The sequence below is a fragment of the Bos grunniens genome, chromosome 11 (assembly GCF_055505025.1).
Source record: "Bos grunniens cultivar Pamir isolate PY7600 chromosome 11, Bosgru_T2T1.0, whole genome shotgun sequence".
NCBI lineage: Eukaryota > Metazoa > Chordata > Mammalia > Artiodactyla > Bovidae > Bos > Bos grunniens.
Window position 1 is genome coordinate 21,257,462 of NC_141175.1, and position 18,919 is coordinate 21,276,380.

Genomic DNA, 18,919 nt, shown 5'->3' on the forward strand with positions numbered 1-18,919 from the left:
AGTAAATATATGTAAAAAATACTCTGTAAATCCTGGTTATAAACAGATCCAAATAATTTGTGATTTAAGTATGTACTTTGCAACATGTTACTTAGGTTAAGATAGACATTATTTCTTTTACATTCATTCTATATAAAAGGTTTAACTCATGAGGTTCAGTTTTCATTCAAATTTCTGTTAGCCTCTATTAACCAAATGACATTTTCTAAAAGCATAAGATGCTTTCACAGCATACCATTAGCATTCTTCAGCAAAAGTAACATTAAATTTTCAAAAAGTAAACATTTCACATCACACAAAAAAAGCAAAATCAGAAACAGCCAGTTCACAGCATTTATCAAAGTTTTTATGGTTTCAATTCTTGCAAGTTAGAAAAAGGGAAAGAGAGGGCAAGAAGAGAGGGATGGAGGGAGAAGGAATCCCATGCTATGTTCACAAACTAATACAGCTGTAAGAACTTGAAAACACTGTAAATTTTACTTGTCTGCATATGACTTATTTGGAATGAACAGAAAGTATCAGAATTAGCTCCATTTGTTATTTCTACATGTTTCATTCCTAAGATAAAAAATTATAATTCCAACTGTATTGAAAATATATAGCCAATAAGGAATCTGAACATAGCATTTTGCTTTCATACTTAACATAGAAATTTCAGTTAGAAACTTGTCTGAAGACTATTTTTCAAATATATACTATCCAAAACAACTCAATAAAATTTCAAACTGGTAAAAAAAGAATGAAAACCCAAAGTGCAAACCACATGCACTACTTGGAAAAACTAAAACAACTCATTTCTCATTTTTTGATTTACCCCATTTAACTTCTTCAGAAATCAAAAACATCGTCATCCTCATCACCACCATCAACATCATCAAATGACCAATCCCAGTCTTTAAATGCCAAATCAAGCAATCTGCAATAGGAGGTTTGCAAGTTTATACTCTAACACTCTTTAGAAACAACAACTTAATATCCTATGATCGAAAAATCACACGTTACGCTGTAAACATTTTAACTCTCCCTTCACTGATAACAACATGATTAAAATTGAGATGGAAGCACTCAGAGAAGTCTTTCTCTTTATATGCAAATACACATAATCATGTTGACCAGGTATACCTTCCAAACCATCACAGAACAGAGGACACAGATAATATTCAGGAGTAAGACACAATCTTCTTTCCACTGGGCCGACATAAAAATGTAGCCACCCTGATGCCCCATTTAAGAATTATGAAAGCTCAACATGTGTCAATGTTCCCTTCACAGAAGTGCCCGGATTGTCAGCTCACATTTTCCCAGAGTTGTACCATAAACCCTAGTATGAAAGACGATTAATTCTAAGAATGTAGCTTTCTCAATTCCTGCAGGACCCTACTTGTTCAATGGGTCACCAAAGGTTAAGCCTTCCATAAAACTACAGATAAGGGAAAAATCAAAGGTAGATAAGAAGCATTAGCAACTTATCTTGGCCAAATAAATTAAGACTTAGAACTGGGGTATCTTTCCTTTCCAATTCAATGCAATCACCTAATATTGCAATCATTTTTATTTTTAAAAACATAAGTAACTTTCTCATTGTTTATAACTGTGACACCCATGAATACAATTGTGCCAAGGAACTCACCTGGTCCCCAAAACTCATCTATGGTTACTATGCAATTGGTTCTTAAACTTTAGTGTATATGATTTACCCAATGCTATGTATAATGTACATTTCCAGGCTTCATCTCAAGAGATTCTGTTATAATTAAATTGGGGGTAAGGTGGGTGGGAAGTATTTGCATTTTTAAGATGAATTTTGAGATGAATTCTGATACAGCTGGTTGACTTTGAGAATCACTGACAGGGTAGGTTGATGGATGATTATTACCCTAATTTAAAAGTAAACAAATCAACTAAAATTACTCTACTTCAATATGCACTAAATACAAAATATAAGTACACAAACTCAGATATAATTATTTATTCCCTTAAAACATAGCACAGCCAAGTACATACTCATTTATTTAGCCTTACATGTATAGCTATGGTTTCAACTCTACTACTTGGGAGACTGAGATCAGTTCTTCCTATGTATCCAAGTCCCTGTTTTAGCATACTTTTATGAAAAATATGCATCTCATATCCTTCCAAAACCTCTGAAGAATGTGTGAAGTGTGTGCCCAGGTCACAATCTTCAGATTTTAAAAGTCTCATCACTAGGCTATCAGTGTAATGCATGATGAGTGAAAGCAAAAGTTGCTCACTCGTGTTTGACTGTTTGCGACCCATGGACTACACAGTCCATGGAATTCTCCAGGTCAGAATACTAGAGTGGGTAGCCTTTCTCTTCTCCAGGGGATATTCCCAACCCAGGGATCGAACCCAGGTCTCCAGCATTGCAGGCAGATTCTTTCCAGCTGAGCCACCAGGGAGGCCCAGGGAACGCATGATGAGACTTCCCTTAAAACCTCTGCCTCAATCGCTCCCAGTCAGTCATCTTATTCTTGTCATATCAACTTAAAAAAAATCTGTCTTGATTTCTTCTCTCCATTTTTACTGTCAGTATTTTAGTTCAGGATCTCATTAAGTCAAAACATACTAATAATCTCTTGTTGAAAGCCTCCTATTAGAACAAAATCAAGACTCCTCTAGCACAGTGATGAACTCAGTCCTTTTCAATCTGACCCAGAGCTTTCTCTCCAGTGTTACCTTCTTCCCCTTTCTATTCTGACCCTCTCCCCACCGTAACCCCATACAACGGTGCAAACACACATATAACCCTGACAACCAGTGCCTCTGCATATAATATTTTGCCTAAAACTTTCTTTTCTCTTACTTCTTTGCCTGGCAAATTACTAGTCCTCCATCTTTCTGAGACTTTTCTTGATGGTTTAATGGCAGAATTCTCCACGATTTCCTTTGTTCTCCCAAAACTCTTGTTCATACCTCCATAATAAACAACATGTTAACTGATCAATGGCTATACACTTCAGGCCTATGAAACTTATCGCCAAAGACTGCTGCAGAGGAGGTGCATTGAGTTTTGAGTTCTACTGGCAGCATATAAGTGGGTCATTTCTTTACATCTTACCAAGTTTTTTAATCTTTATCATTTTGGCAGGTGAGAACAGTTTTACAATATAGTTTTAATTTCTTTGCTTAATAATCAGGTTGATAACTTCTTCATACTTATGGTAATACCTATATGTTCCTAATTTTTACATTGGGAAAAGTCAATCTCCTTTTGACTTATATAAGAACTCCATGCATAAACACACTAACCCATCTTTCTCATGTGTGTTGTAAAATGTGTGGCATTTTTAAAATCTACAAGTCTTTAATTTTTGGTTAGTCAATCTTTTACTTTCTTTGCTTTTATTCTTAGGAAGTTCCTTTTGAATCCAAGATCAGATACATATTCCCTTATTTTCTTCTATTTCATTTATGAATTTAATTTTGATACATCAAGTTGTATATAACTTTATTATCTTTTCCAACTAGTCTAATAATGTTCTAATATTTAAAACTGGAAAAGAATAAAGATGAAATAATGATAAAATATTAGCTTCCCCTACCCTTAAGTTTTAACTGTACTGGTAATGCTTTATTTTCTAAAACAAGTATTTGTTGTATTTCTGCTTTATATTTTTATGCATGGCTTAAAAAAAAATCTTTATAGAAAATTGAAGAGAAAAGCCCTCAGCAGGGACCAACATTTTGTGTCTTGCACTGGAACAAATGAGGATCCCTCCAAACTGTCTTCATCAAAAGTGAGCATTTTAGTCATCCATTTCTTACTTTTCTAGCATAGTATTTTAATTCAAATTAAAGAAAAATAACTTTCTTCTAGAATAGCATTCTACACATTATGTTTTATAGACTGCCAATTAATTCAAGTCTCCTTGAATCACCATGAGGCAGAGAAGTGTGAAACAGCCGAACACACAGGATCTGGAACTAGCTTATCTGGATCTAAACTCATGGCCCTGGTGCTCGTGAGCTGTGTGACACTGGGCACACAACATTTCGGTGTCTTAGTCTCCTCATCTGTAAAACAGAACCACTAAATCCCAGGGTGGTTATGAGGATGAATAAGTTAGTACAGTTAAAGTTCTCAGAAGAGAGCCTGGCATAATATAATATGCTCTCAGAAATGTTATTATAAATAATAATAGTAGCTAACACACATTACTTCAAGCACTTCAGAACTACAGAAAAAGGGAAGCGCTGCAAAGATGTAAAAGGAGACTCAGAACAAGAACATGACAGAAGCCAAAGGAAAAAAATGCAATGATGCAGTTGTTAACAAAGGTAAACTTGAAAAAAAAAAAAAGACTAGATGAATATTTATGGGTGCTTTGTTTTAGTGTGTTTAGGAATGTACATATGTGATGATGTCTAATGAAGCCAAACATTTGTTTTAAGAAAGATACCATGTGAATTAACTGGTTCAACTAAAGCTAGACTCCAGGAGTTGGTGATGGACAGGGAGGCCTGGCGTGCTGCAGTTCATGGGTCGCAAAGAGTCAGACATGGCTGAGCGACTGAACTGAACTGAAAGCTAGACTGCTAATATTAAATGAGCACAAACGAAGAGCTACATATTAAATCACTGTTAATACAAACCAGATATTCTGTTCCTACATTTTCTTGGATAGTGCTTTAAAGCTCTACCCATTTGTCTATAAGAATACGTTATAAATTAGCAGGTATTAAAGATCATCTGGTCCAAGGCTTGACTCCCCTCTCGAGCCATGCTACTCGACATCACACTGCATACACAGGACAGACGGAAGAGCACTGTTCCCTCCCAGTTCTGCCAGCCAGTCATCTAAACCAGACGCACACCTGTGGTGACAGGGCACTCGCCATGCTAGAGCAAGCCCATTCTTTCAATTTTGCACATCTGATTGCTTGATAGCTTTCCCTGCTAATTTAGAATGTGCCTCTCTGCTTGGTTCTTCCAAGGAAAAATCCTTTAAGTCTTTACTGTTATTTACGATCTCCCATCCTTTCAGATCACCTCCTCAGAAGACTTACAGTTCATCCACTTGCTACATGTGTAACACCATCAAATGGCCCACTACTCCCTCAGTGATTCCCTTCTGTATACCCTCCAATTTGTGTATGCCACTCCTAAAATGTAACACCCAAAATGGAATGCAAAATGCAGGGTTATTCACATAAGGACAGACACAGATACAATTTTATGAATTAATGAAGCAATGGAGGCAAAGGTGTTAAAAGCAATGGAAATAATGTTGCAGAGGCATAATAAAATGCAACATTATAAATTTGCCCATCTTTTCATTTAGAATTTCAAAGAGCATATTAGATTTTAAAATGTCAAAAAAAATCCCTATATATTTTACAGCCAGTTTTGGTATTAGTTTTATCTACATGCATAGTTGTGAAAATAGAAATCCCTATTACTTACTGTTGCTATGCAAAATGTATTTTTAAAAAATCAATGAAGAATGATTCGAAGGGCAGGGCCAGAACTAAAAAAAAGTAACAAAAATTAAAGTAAATGTGCTTTCAAATGAACTGTAATGCTGAAGTGGGGGAGGCAAGAAAATTATCAGTCGGTGAACATGAAAATTTATGTAACTGAAACATGTTTCACTCAGTCTGAAAACTGCTTCATAAACTGTGTTATCATATGTAGTGAAATCATTAACTTCTAAAATAGCACAAAAGAATAAAATATACTAAAAAAACTTGAGTTCTTATAGTCCTGAATCTAACCAAATTATCTGCCTTCCTAGAGTCTGGAAAAAAAAAAAAAGCACCTATTCTACTCCACGAGTATTTTGAAGATCAAATGATAGAATACATAGGAAGTTAAAAGAGAGAATAGGATATGGAAGCATGTTGGAAGCATAAAGCACTATATATTGTAAGATATTAAAATAGCTTGGTATTTATGCATTAATGGTTCTACAATATTAATAATAGAAATTTAATTTTTAGATGTTTTACACTAGGTACATGGAATGATCTTCAGTGTCTCTGAATTCTCTGAGTTTATTCAGGTCAATTACTATCATATAATCACTAATTCTACAATATTTAGCTTTACCATACCATATCTCTTTTCTCACATATAAACAGCTGTGAAAAGAAGAGAAGTGAAAACCAAAGGAGAAAAGGAAAGATATACCCATTTGAATGCAGAGTTCCAAAGAACAGCAAGGAGAGATAAGAAAGCCTTCCTCAGGGATCAAAACAAAGAAATACAGGAAAACAATAGAATAGGAAAGACTAGAGATCTCTTCAAGAAAATTAGAGATACCAAGGGAACATTTCATGCAAAGATGGGCTCAATAAAGGACAGAAATGGTAGGGACCTAATAGAAGCAAAAGATATTAAGAAGAGGTGGCAAGAATACACAGAAGAACTATGCAAAAAAGTTCTTCAAGACCCAGATAATCATGATGGTGTGATCACTCAACTAGAGCCAGACATCCTGGAATGTGAAGTCAAGTGGGCCTTAGGAAGTATCACTATGAACAAAGCTAGTGGAGGTGATGGAATTCCAGCTGAGCTATTTCAAATCCTAAAAGATGATGCTGTGAAAGTGCTGCACTCAATATGCCAGCAAATTTGGAAAACTCAGCAGTGGCCTCAGGACTAGAAAAGGTCAGTTTTCATTCCAATCCCAAAGAAAGGCAATGCCAAAGAATGCTCAAACTACCGCACAATTGCACTCATCTCACACACTAGCAAAGTAATGCTCAAAATTCTCCAAGCCGTGCTTCAACAGTACGTGAGCCGTGAACTTCTAGATGTTCAAGCTGGATTTAGAAAAGGCAGAGGAACCAGAGATCAAATTGCCAACATCCGCTGCATCATCAAAAAAGCTAGAGAGTTCCAGAAAAACATCTATTTCTGCTTTATTGACTGTGCCAAAGCCTTTGACTGTGTGGATCACAGTAAATTGTGGAAAATTCTGAAAGAGATGGGAATACCAGACCACCTGACCTGCCTCTTGAGAAACCTGTATGCAGGTCAGGAAGCAAAAGTTAGAACGGACAAGGAACAACAGACTGGTTCCAAATAGGAAAAGGAGTACGTCAAGGCTGTATATTGTCACCCTGCTTATTTAACTTATATGCAGAGTACATCATGAGAAATACTGGGCTGGAGGAAGCACAAGCTGGAATCAAGACTGCCGGGAGAAATATCAATAACTTCAGATATGTAGATGACACTACCCTTATGGCAGAAAGTGAAGAACAATTAAAGAGCCTCTTGATGAAAGTGAAAGAGAGTGAAAAGTTGGCTTAAAGCTCAACATTCAGAAAAGGAAGATCATGGCATCCGGTCCCATTACTTCATGGCAAATAGATGGGGAAACAGTGTCAGACTTTATTTGTGAGGGCTCCAAAATCACTGCAGATGGTGATTGCAGCCATAAAATTAAAAGACGCTTACTCCTTGTAAGGAAAGTTATGACCAACCTAGACAGCACAGGAAAAAGCAGAGACATTACTTTGGCAACAAAGGTCCATCTAGTCAAGGCTATGGTTTTTCCAGTGGTCAGGTATGGATGTGAGAGTTGGACTATAAGAAAAGCTGAGCGCAGAAGAATTGATGCTTTTGAACTGTGGTGTTGGAGAAGACTCTTGAGAGTCCCTTGGACTGCCAGGAGATCCAAACAGTCCCTCCTAAAGGAAATCAGTCCTGGGTTTTCACTGGAAGGACTGATGTTGAAGCTGAAACTCCAATATTTTGGCCATCTGATGCAAAGAGCTGACTCATTTGAAAAGACTCTGATGCTGGGAGGGATTGGGGGCAGGAGGAGAAGGGGACGACAGAGGATGAAATGGTTAGATGGCATCACTGACTCAATGGACATTAGTTTGGGTAAACTCTGGGAGTTTGTGATGGACAGAGAGGGCTGGTGTGCTGTGGTTCATGGGGTCGCAAAGAGATGGACACGACTGAGCGACTGAACTGACTGACTGATACCTCACACAAAAATTCAACCTTTTCACTGAAATGAAACACCAATCTACCTTTTCCATTCTAAATTACTTCCTTCAAGAAATAATTCAAGAAAAGTTCAAGATTTTAGCTTCAAGAAAAGTTTCATGTATGACGTTTGGCTAGAATGAAAATATTTCTGATATTACAGCCAATGCACATCACTATTCAAATATAGAAGGTTCTGTGTTTAAAAGGAAACTGGAATCAGATACATGATTTAAGTGTGTACTTTATCCTTCAGCTAACCAAATCGTCATGTTCATTTCAATGAAGAGCAGTATTTATTTATAAATACTGTATTAGCTAGTAATCAAGAAATGATTTTGTGTCAAAAATTACTATAATGTAGTGAAATTACTATAATGTAGCTAATGAAAACGGCTCCATCAAAATGCTTTTGTGCAATAATCATCTCTAACCTTACTCCATATTCCCAACTTCACCCCAACTACAAGAAATGCCCACTATATTCATTAGTTCCTATTTGCATTTTAAAAGCTGATCTATATTACTTGTTTTATCTGAATACTTGAATTAAGAGTTAAGATTTCAGTCCTACCCCCTAAGTCATCTAATATAAAGGAGGTTAAAGAGGTTTGCAATAATAAAAACAGAATGTGTATACACGACACTTAAAGGTCTAGGTGTGCATCTTGTCTGGTAAAGCAACAGATTAAGTCAGTGTGTTTATAAAATCATAAAATATTATGACTATATACATACACATGACAAAATTGAGCCTTTTATGTATTTTTGGTTGAATGTAATATATGTTTGTGATTTAGTAAGTAAATTTATTATATCCAGCTGAACCAATGAATGAAATAGTTTTGAAACAGTTTGAATAGCAATGAAATAGTTTCAAACTTTTGGTATTCCACACATCGTGAAAATACCAAGCAAAGAAAAACTGTAATTAGTAAAGTTTGTAATTTGAGCACAAATAGTAAAATATTTTTTTAACGCTTTAATTTTTGCCACATTTTAATTTATTACCTTGGTTTGTTTGGAGCAAGTTGTCGACTTGGCCGTCGAATAGACTGGTTTTGTTGTATTTTCATTGACGTTCTAGGAGATGACCGTGCAAAAGGGTCTGGAGCTGGAGGCTTTTTAGGTATTTTTTTCACTAACCGACTAACCCACTTTTGCTGCTCTTCTGTAGAATTTGCCAATAACAATAGATTCTTTGCCGATGAAATATCATAATACACTATAAAGAAATATATGAGAAAATTTAATGTTTCAAATGATCTGAACATAAGTAATATTAATTGAGCAAGTGATTTATTATTTACCTTTGCAAGGCGCTATAATTTCCTCCTTTTTGTCCATGTGATCTTTATGACATTTAATATGACAGCGACGGCACTCTAAAGCAGGAGGGGGTTTAAACATGTGCCACAATGGCTTCATACATGCCTCACAGTTGGTTGGGAAATGATACAGAGTAGGAATAAATTCATGTCCCTTGTGGCAAATATAATTTGATTTCTCTCCCACTGGCTCCACTGGAAATTCTTGTTCCTTCTTACTTTCTCCTTCGTTGGCATACAGAATCTACAAACACCATAAAGAAAAATGAGTATCTTCAAACGTTAGCTATTTTAATGTAGTAATAATCCTTATAGTATAAATAAAATTAGTCTAAACTATTCAATGAGACAAAAATGCATTAGTTGTTCAAGTGGTTGTAGGTTGTAATTAAGAGCTCAGATGAATAAAGTCACTAGCCAGTCACTGTGGTTCACATCTCGAAAGAATCAATCCTGTTCAAATGACGCCTCCTTATTTTCTCCATGTTATCTTCCTATGTTTCAGCACATTTTTCACAATAGGCTAGCCAAAGATAAATCTTCACTTGACTAGTGTTAGAAAGCTTTTCTTGGGAGGGAATTTTCAAAACAATCACCTGAAGAGATGAACTGTGGCTCTATAATTCTCAAAAACAGACCACTCAGTGATAACTGCAAATAGTTTTAATTGAAAAGATTTGTATTTGGAGAATTGAGGAAAAAAGGAAAAGAGGAAAGGATGTATAAGATATTCCAAACAAACTTGCTAAGTACCCAGAAAAAAAGCTGCCAGCTTCCCTACAGTACACCAAGCACTACAGCTTTTACCAGAAGGGATTCATGGTTGGTGTGACTATTTAAAAATGGAAGAAATAAAGGGAAGAATTTGGCTTCACCTTAAATTGGAAGTAAAAGGGTTCTTGGGTGCATAATTTAACTTCACAAGCAACTTTTTTAACTTTCTAGAGCACTGAGCATAAAACCAAAATAGAACATTCATGCTCAAAAAATGCTGTAACCCACAGGGATCCCAAAGCCGGTACTCTGTGATGACTGAGAGGGGTGGGATGGGGAGCGAGGTTCAAGAGGGAGGGGACGTATGTATACCTATGGCTGATTAATGTTGATTATGGCAGAAATCATCACAATACTATAAATAATTATCCTCCAATTAAAAATAAAAATTTAAAACAAAGTCATAACCTTGAACAAAAGGATATCAAAGGCTAGAAACATGATATAAATACACTACAGACTACTGACTTCAACAAGTAAGATGGAGAGAAGAATTTAAGATGTATCCAACAGGATAAGCATGAAAGTCACAAATGAACAAACCACCTTTAAATGGGACAAAAAGTGAAGAAAGATAATCTGAAAAAGCCCCAAGAATAAAGAAATTCGTTATGTCATGTCATGCTGAAAATGTATAAAGGTGAAAAGAACAAAACAAAATAAATCACAAAATAAAACCATTTACCTGGAATATCCTTGGAATTTCTTTAGCATCTGCTCTATATACATCTGTCTGTGTAACTGGTCGGACATGAAATAACTTGCTATAAAAGATTTTTAATAAAAGAGTAAAGTATTACCAAAGGATCAGATTATATCAGTTTTCTTATACTCATGTCAGAAATTAAAACTGACTACTCTGACTCTGGGAAATGGCAAAGGACAGGGAAGCCTGGTGTGCTGAAGCTCATGGGGTTGCAGAGTTGGACACGACTGAGCAACTGAACAACTCTGACTCTTATTAGAATGTTAGAGCTCTATAAATTCAATCACTCCTTGAGATTTTGAGAAATTTTCAGTAAGTCAGAAATTTTCTAATTAGTTTCAGAAAACAACATATTGAAAACTCATGAAATAGAGACATTTTAGCCAACTTTATATGCCAAACTTTCATCTGTATGAAACAAATATAAGAAAATCTAACAACAGTATAGTAGCATTTACTATATGAGTATATACATGTACTATATGACTAATAAATTACACTAACTTGACAAAAGGTCACACTACTTTCTTAAACTTTAAAAGATAAAGTTACAAAATATTCTCATGGTTGGATGGCATCACCGACTCAATGGACATGAGCGTAAGCCAACTCCGGGAGATGGTAAAGGACAGGGAAGCCTAGCGCGCTGCAGTCCATGGGGGTCGCAAAAAGTCAGACACGACTTAGCGACTGAACAACAATAACAAATATTCTAATAAAAATACTTACTCTATATCTAAAACCATGTAAGGATTAGATTGTTCTTTATCTTGTTCACTGTCATAGAAAAGGATCTTCTTACTGCTTACAATCACATACTGTTAAAAAGGAGGAAAGTAATTAAACAATGATTAAGTTAATATATATCTTACTTGTTTTTCTTTGAAAATAAATTCTACATTAGCAATAAAGATCATATAAAATATATGTTAAATACCTAAAAAGCTATCAATGTATCCTTTAAAAAAGTCTTCCTTAAAATAAGAACAGATCTGTTAGTATACATTTTAAGTAAGCAAAATGCAGGGTGGGGGGCGGGCGGGGGACAAAGTCAACTAATTTTTGGGCTGATTTAGCTCTAAGATCCAAAAGCGTAAGCAACTTTATTGCTATGGTTTGAATGGTTATATTCTCCCAAAGTCATATGTTAATGAATTTACATCATTACCTAATGTAATGATATTAGGAAGTGGGGTCTTGGGAAGGTGATTAGGCCATGACACTAGAGACCTCATGAAGGGGATTAGTGCCCTTATAAAGGGGATTCCAGAGAAATTCCCACCCCTTACACCATGAGGATAGAGCAAGAAGTCTGCAACCTGGAAAAAGACCTTTACCAGAACCCAATCATGCTGGCTGATTCCTTATCTTGGACTTCCAGCCTCCAGAACCATGAGAAATAAATCTCTGTTGTTCATAAGCTACTCTGTCTGTGGTATTTTGTTACAGCAGCCATAAAGCTAAGACACTTCTCGAATATGAACATAATATCAATAATCATAGTAACAGAGGAAAAGAAATATCTGGGACTTTCTGTCATATCTAGAGTTGTCTTCCTGGAAACAGCAAAGGCACCAAAGTCAATACAGCCTTCTATTTTCCTAACACCAAAATCTGTTTTATTATTAACAACATGTTAACGATGAAAAGTTTCTTTTTTTAAAACAAAGATATATAAAATTAATTATTCCAAATCACAAAGTACAAACAAGTTTTACGTGTCTAAAAGTTCTGGTTATCTATATCTTACAATGACAAAAGTGAAATGGCTACAGCTAAACCAAAAGTAAAACAGAAGACCCTGATTCAAAAGTATTCAAGGTATTGATTCAAAATCAAGTATTGATTCAAAAGTATCAATTACCTTTTTAACCCATCCAAATTTCTTAGTGTTGTTTCGCACAGGCAATGAAAGCCATCCTTCTAGTCTTGATTCTATAAGCACAACATATGAATATAAGTACAACAAATCTCTTAAGAAAATGAGGAACTTAAAAAATTTTAATATAAGTCACAAGCAAATATGCCCTTCAGAATTTATACATATAATCATCTAACATATAACATATAATAATCATCTAACATATAATAATAATGTAGGATCAGTATAAGCAAGTTATACAATGCAAAACGAAATCCAGGTTATATCACATTGGAAATATATATCCTGTAGTTTATAATGTCAAATGCCCCATTAATTAAATTCATGCATTTGCAAAGTTCCGCAGAAAAGTTGCAAAAATGAAAACCAGCTGTCTATTCTCATTGGTACAACTGTATCAGAATCCTCTATCTTTCCTTTGGAAGAAGGCCTAACTACAGATATAGTACACAACTTTGAAGACAAAATATTTTCTGTGAGTAATTAAATGTTCAGAGAAAATGGACTGTTAGAATGGTTTTAGAGAAAATGGACTGTTAGAATGGTTTTAAATAAAATGAAGTAAAACTGTGTAAATTATAGATCAAATCTAGCTAATAAGTAGCAGTAAGCCAAAAGATTCCTAAATTCTAAAATAGTAAAATCAGTAAAATTCTAGTTCAGCCAAGAAAACTCTGCATCCTTAGAATCTGTTCTAATGGTATCTGATCAGTTTATTTTAGTGAAATAATTACATGAAGTAAGCTTTTTTGGAGGTTATCTAATAATAAAAGTAGCTGTCACCTACTTTGTGTCTGAACTGTGCTAGACACCTTACATAAATTTTCTTCAACTCTCAGAACAATCCCACAGAAAGTCACACAGGACACATCTCTGATCCAGTGCTTATACTCGCTCCCTCTCTCTCTCACATTAATAACCTTCCAGACCCCATGAACAGAAATGATGTCATTAAAAATAGCTATATACTCGAATGTCTAGACATGGCCCTACAACAATTTAAGGGATTAATCAGATGATCTCTAACAAGATGGGTAAGACTGAAGTAATTTTATTGCTAAGATCTGAAACAACTTCAATATAATCACTTATAATTTATACTGATATATACCTGGAAAATGTGATGACAATGTAAATAAATATAGCAAATTTACTTTGAATTCAACTAATAGATTAAATTTGATTTTACATCTAACTGTTTATGCACTAATACCCTGTGGTGTTTAAACATTTTTTGTACTTACACTAACTTTGTATTAAACATAACAATTTTTGGGGTTTTCCAACTGGTTTCTTCATTTAAACTATAATTAGTTTCAGGACAAGGATCAGGTCAAATTGTCTTATACTTTTTTTAAGGCCACATACAATGTTGGCTGGTCTTCCTGGTGGTTCAGAAGGTAAAGAATCTCCCTGTAATGCAGGAGAGATTTGATCGCTCGGTGGGGAAGATCCCTTGGAGAAGGGAAGGGCAATTCACTCCAGTATTCTTGCCTGGGGAATCCCATGAACAGAGCCTGGAGGGCTACAGTACATGGGGTCAAAAAGCATCTGATGCAACTGAGCGATTAACACTTATCACTTTCACAGTGTGGACTAAGTAAGCACTCAAGGGAAACCTAAATATACCCTCTAAAACGGTCTACACATGGTTTTTCTGTGCCATCATTCTTGATACGAAACTTCAGAAAGAATTTCTTCTTGGTTAAAAACGGAAAAACAGACAGTGAAACCATATGTTCTTAAACGATATAAAGCACTACTCCATTTCTTATAAGCTGACAAAATAAATTCTATCAGTTGTATCAGCAATGCAATGTGAAATTCCTTAAAAAACAAAATCTTTGTTCATGCAGCAGTTTCTTTTTAACTGAGACTTGTTAATGCAGCAACTTGTTAGAGTTAGTGAGTATTAGTTATTATTACAAAAATTTTCAAAAGAACTAAAATTATGGGTAGTGGGAAAAAAACCCCAGAGATCAAAGATTTTCAGGATGTCACCTGTACCATTAGGTTCCGATGAAATAGGTAAGTAAGGAACAGATTCTTCTTCTGAGTCAGAATCAGAGTCAAGAAGCATATGAGAACTGGAAGGCTTAGTGGCAATATTGAGAGAAGTGGAGGAACGTTGGTAGGTGAATGACATGGATTCCATAGTGTGTGACTGAGTGATATGAACTAAACACCCAACATAAAAGGAAGTAAGAATGCAGAAAGAAGAAAAAATAAAAATGAAAGCTTAAAAGGAGAGCTATGAATAATATACAGTTAATTTAAATAACTAAATATGTGAAATTTACACTTGCATTTTATAATAAAAAGTTTTGTGGGAAATCAATAAATAAAATAATTTAAACTGTCATCTGAACCCCTACTCTAAGGAGTAGGTGTTCCCTTAAAGAAATAACAAATATTTTTCCTCAAGAGCAAAGTCAGTTACAGGACTTAAAACCATCAACTGATTTATATTTAGACAAAAGAAAAAGTAAGGGCTGAACGAATCTATACCTGGAAACCCGTCATCAGCTTCAGTATCCCCTGGTCCACTGCCTATACTGGAACTATCCAAACCAATGTGCAAGGCCTGGAGCTGGGAGCGCAGCTGCTCAATGTCACTGTCCTTACTGTCCAGTGTCATCTGTAGTTCAATTCGAATCTGACTCTCTTCAGCTATTTGCTACAAGAAATTGAATTACATTAAACCAACTGAATGTCATACATCTTATAATTTTGCTTCCTAGTTCAGTAAAATGGCAGTCTCTCTATCCAAGGTTTCACTTTCTGTGTTTTCAATTATCCAAGGTCAACTGCAGTCTGAAAATATTAAATGGAAAATTTCAGAAATAAGCAGTCTCTAAGTTTTGAATCATGTGCTGTTCTAAGAAGTATGATGAACTCTCACATTGCTTGGTTCTACTTGCCCAGGATATTAATCATCCCTTTGTCTAGTTTATTCACACTGTATATGCTACCCACTCCTTACAATACAGGAAAATATACAGTAGGTATAGAGTTCAGTAGTATCTGTGGCTTCAGGCATTCATTGGGGATCCTGGAACATAGTCCTCTTGCATAAGGGGAGACTACTATAATTATTAATAGAAATGTTCCATAACCTATAAAATATATGCAGACATGAAAATAATTCTACTTCTTAAAAAGAAGTCTTCAAAAAGCATTCTTACAGCCTGCATTTCATTCAGTTCTTTCTGATACTTGATCATCTGCTGGGTCAGTTTTTCGCGTTCAGATTTAAGTTCCATATGTAGCTTTCTATTCTCCTTTTCTTTTCTCCGCACATCTGTGTCATTACCACGCTTAACAGGTTCCTTTCGATTCATGATCTCAGCCAACTTATTCACAGCCTTAAAAACATAAAAATAAGAATGTAAATAAGTAAATTATGTTGATGATTTCTTGGTAACTCACCAATAGCACATTACAAAATCTTCCCTACACACAGGGCCACAAAGAAACACCTTTAAACTAAAAAAAATACACTTTCATCATTATTCATCATCTTTTCCCAACCAACACTCTCATGTTTTCTGAGAACTACAATTTTAAATGTTTATAGGTTCACTCTAATGTCATTTTCTACCACTTGGGAGGCAGATCTTCTTTTATTCTAGAAGAGACTTTTGCACTGGCATCACACTGATAAAATACATGTCCAACCACAGAGCAGAATGTCTTGGACCCACCAGGACTCATGCTGTATATACAATCTGAGAGCTGAGAAAAGGGTAGTTAAGAATCACGATGCCTTTTCAGAGTGACACTTTTTTAGGCTGTCAGGAAATGGTCCTTCTCTACCATTTCTTAAAAGCAGAAAAATTTATCAGATTACAGTAAAAAAATTAGGAGGGATTATGATTCCATATGGAAAAATTAAGAGAAACTTAATAAACACTGAACACAACAATGTTACTCAAATCTAGTTTCTCTCAATGTGGTAAAAAACTGGATAATTCTGACTGTTCACAAATACTGGTACCATCAATGACTGCTACAGCCAATCTGCAATGTTAGAAGTAAAATGAAAGAAAGATAAACTAAGAAAAATTTCAAAATCATATTTAGAGCTTATTATATACACACTTGAGTTTTGAGTGTCCTCTCTGTTAACAGCTGCTTCTCAAATTGTGCTTTAATAGCTGCTGCACTTATTTCTTCATCTTTCAACCTTGATAGTTCTAAAACAGAAAAATGTAAAAATTATATTAATAGTTTAGCAACTGGTAACCATTAGGCATACTGAAAATAAACTTTATTCTTTGTTAATACATACGCTCTTGGGCTTCCTTCAGTTTGTTATTTAATTCTTCTTTCTCATTTGCAAGATTGGCAACATCACTAGTTAGTGTCCTATTAGTTTCTTCAAGCTAAGAAATGAAAATTGAAAAAAAATTTATATCTTAATTTATAAAATTTTAAGTTATAAAGCAGTAATTCAAAATGAAAATATCCTAGAATGTTGCTAAAACTCTTGTTTTTCTAAATACATCTATCTCTACAGTTCTTGCCTTTGTCCTACCTTACCAAACTTCAAAATTGATGAAAATTTACAAAACGTAACACACTTCATATGTACCCAGGAAGCCAAAAATTTGCCCCCTTTCAAAAATCTTTAGTAGTATTTAAAATGGAAGTAACATTTAGTAAAGTAAAAAAAAAAGCAAATGCTATAACAAAGTTCTGCATTCCAGCATGCAGAATAAATAAAATTTAAAACTTATAAAACATTGTTTTAAAACAGAAAATACAATTTTACTAAAGAAGTTGACATTCTTTGGTATTCTTGCCAAAGCCTATTCTTCTTCCTTCCTGAAGGAAATTTTATTGTGAATTATGTGTTCATCCTTCCCATCCATGATTGTATACTTTTACTACACACATGTGAAACAATATAATGCACTTTTATGTGATTTTAAACTGTCCATAAATAGCATGATGCTGTATTTATTTTTTTGTAATTGCTTTCACTCATTATATTAAGAATGAAATTGTCGATATATATAATTAATTTTAACTGATGTAGTAGTTCTATCGTCTACTGCATTTATCTATTCACTCATCTATTAATATATTTGAATTTATGCTATTACAAACATTTATGCTGCTAGGAGTAGTGTGTCTGAATTTCGTTAGCACATTTATCTTATTATGAACTTTCTTTGGATTATATGAATATTTAAAATTTACTGGAACTTGCAGTATTATTTCCTATACTGTAGTATGCTATATTCAGAGAAGGCGATGGTACCCGACTCCAGTACTCTTGCCTAGAAAATCCCATGGACGGAGTAGCCTGCTAGGCTGCAGTCCATGGGGTCGCAAAGAGTCGGACACAACTGAGCGACTTCACTTTCACTTTTTACTTTCATGCACTGGAGAAGGAAATGGCATCCCGCTCCAGTGTTCTTGCCTGGAGAATCCCAGGGACGGGGGAGCCTGGTGGGTTGCCGTCTATGGGGTCACACAGAGTCGGACACGATTGAAGAAATTTAGCAACAGCAGCAGCAGCAGTATGCTCTATTAAATTTATACTCTGGATATTAGTAAGAAAAACATTGTTTTCCACACATCCTTCAGACATTTCAAAGTAGTCAGACACTGAGTTTTTGCCAACATGAAGGCTATGAAATGGTGATACAAAATTATTTTAGCTAGCCTTTTCCTAAATAATAGTAAAGTTAAACATTTGCTCATATTTTTAGGTTTTCTCTTTTGGCCAATTTTCCCTTTGGATTATTTAGCTTTTTCTTACTGAATAGTAGGAGTTCCACTTATATTCTAGATACTAATCACTTGTTTAATAAATACAAGTATTTTCCCCTGTCATTTATTTGTTTTTTGTTACAAGTAAATTTTAAGTTTCAAATATTTAAAAATTTTTATTTTACATATTTAGGTTCTTAAGATAGCTAGAATTTACTGTTATATACGGTAAATGATAATAAGAATCTAATTTTATTCCTTTCCACATAAAAACATAGTCATTTCAAAACCATAAACCTGTGTCCTCTCCCACTGATTTGTGTGTTGCCGCTGACGTCATATGCCAAGTTCTCCTGTGTGTCAGTCTATTTCTGGTCTCCCTACTCACTTTCACTGAACAGGATGAAATACCCCTGTTCTGATGCCATGCTTTAAAATTATTGTAACATTTTTCATAGATCTAGACAATTGATAAGGCTAACTCAACTACTTGATATTTTACTTCTATATGAAATTTTTATTACAATTATTTTCAACCTACA

The 18,919-nt window shown here is 34.8% G+C and overlaps 1 protein-coding gene across 11 annotated transcripts in view; it reads right to left on the minus strand.

Moving 5' to 3' along the window:
- The window catches only part of ROCK2 (Rho associated coiled-coil containing protein kinase 2), a 132,196-nt gene that overhangs the window by 3,806 nt on the left and 109,471 nt on the right, over positions 1-18,919 (minus strand). For 2 of the 11 annotated variants that reach the window (XM_086325607.1, XM_086325615.1), the window contains 11 exons: positions 16,948-17,041; positions 16,758-16,852; positions 15,842-16,021; positions 15,165-15,333; positions 14,658-14,834; positions 12,639-12,709; positions 11,504-11,592; positions 10,754-10,832; positions 9,277-9,538; positions 8,978-9,191; positions 815-916 (listed from right to left, as the gene is read on the minus strand). In XM_086325607.1, coding sequence (XP_086181733.1) covers positions 829-916; positions 8,978-9,191; positions 9,277-9,538; positions 10,754-10,832; positions 11,504-11,592; positions 12,639-12,709; positions 14,658-14,834; positions 15,165-15,333; positions 15,842-16,021; positions 16,758-16,852; positions 16,948-17,041 — 1,518 coding nt within the window. In that variant the 3' untranslated portion in view covers positions 815-828. Of the gene's footprint in view, positions 1-814; positions 917-5,425; positions 5,490-8,977; positions 9,192-9,276; positions 9,539-10,753; positions 10,833-11,503; positions 11,593-12,638; positions 12,710-14,657; positions 14,835-15,164; positions 15,334-15,841; positions 16,022-16,757; positions 16,853-16,947; positions 17,042-18,919 lie in introns of all 11 variants that reach the window. The other 9 variants (XR_015136417.1, XR_015136416.1, XM_086325608.1 and 6 more) reach the window with 9 other exon arrangements.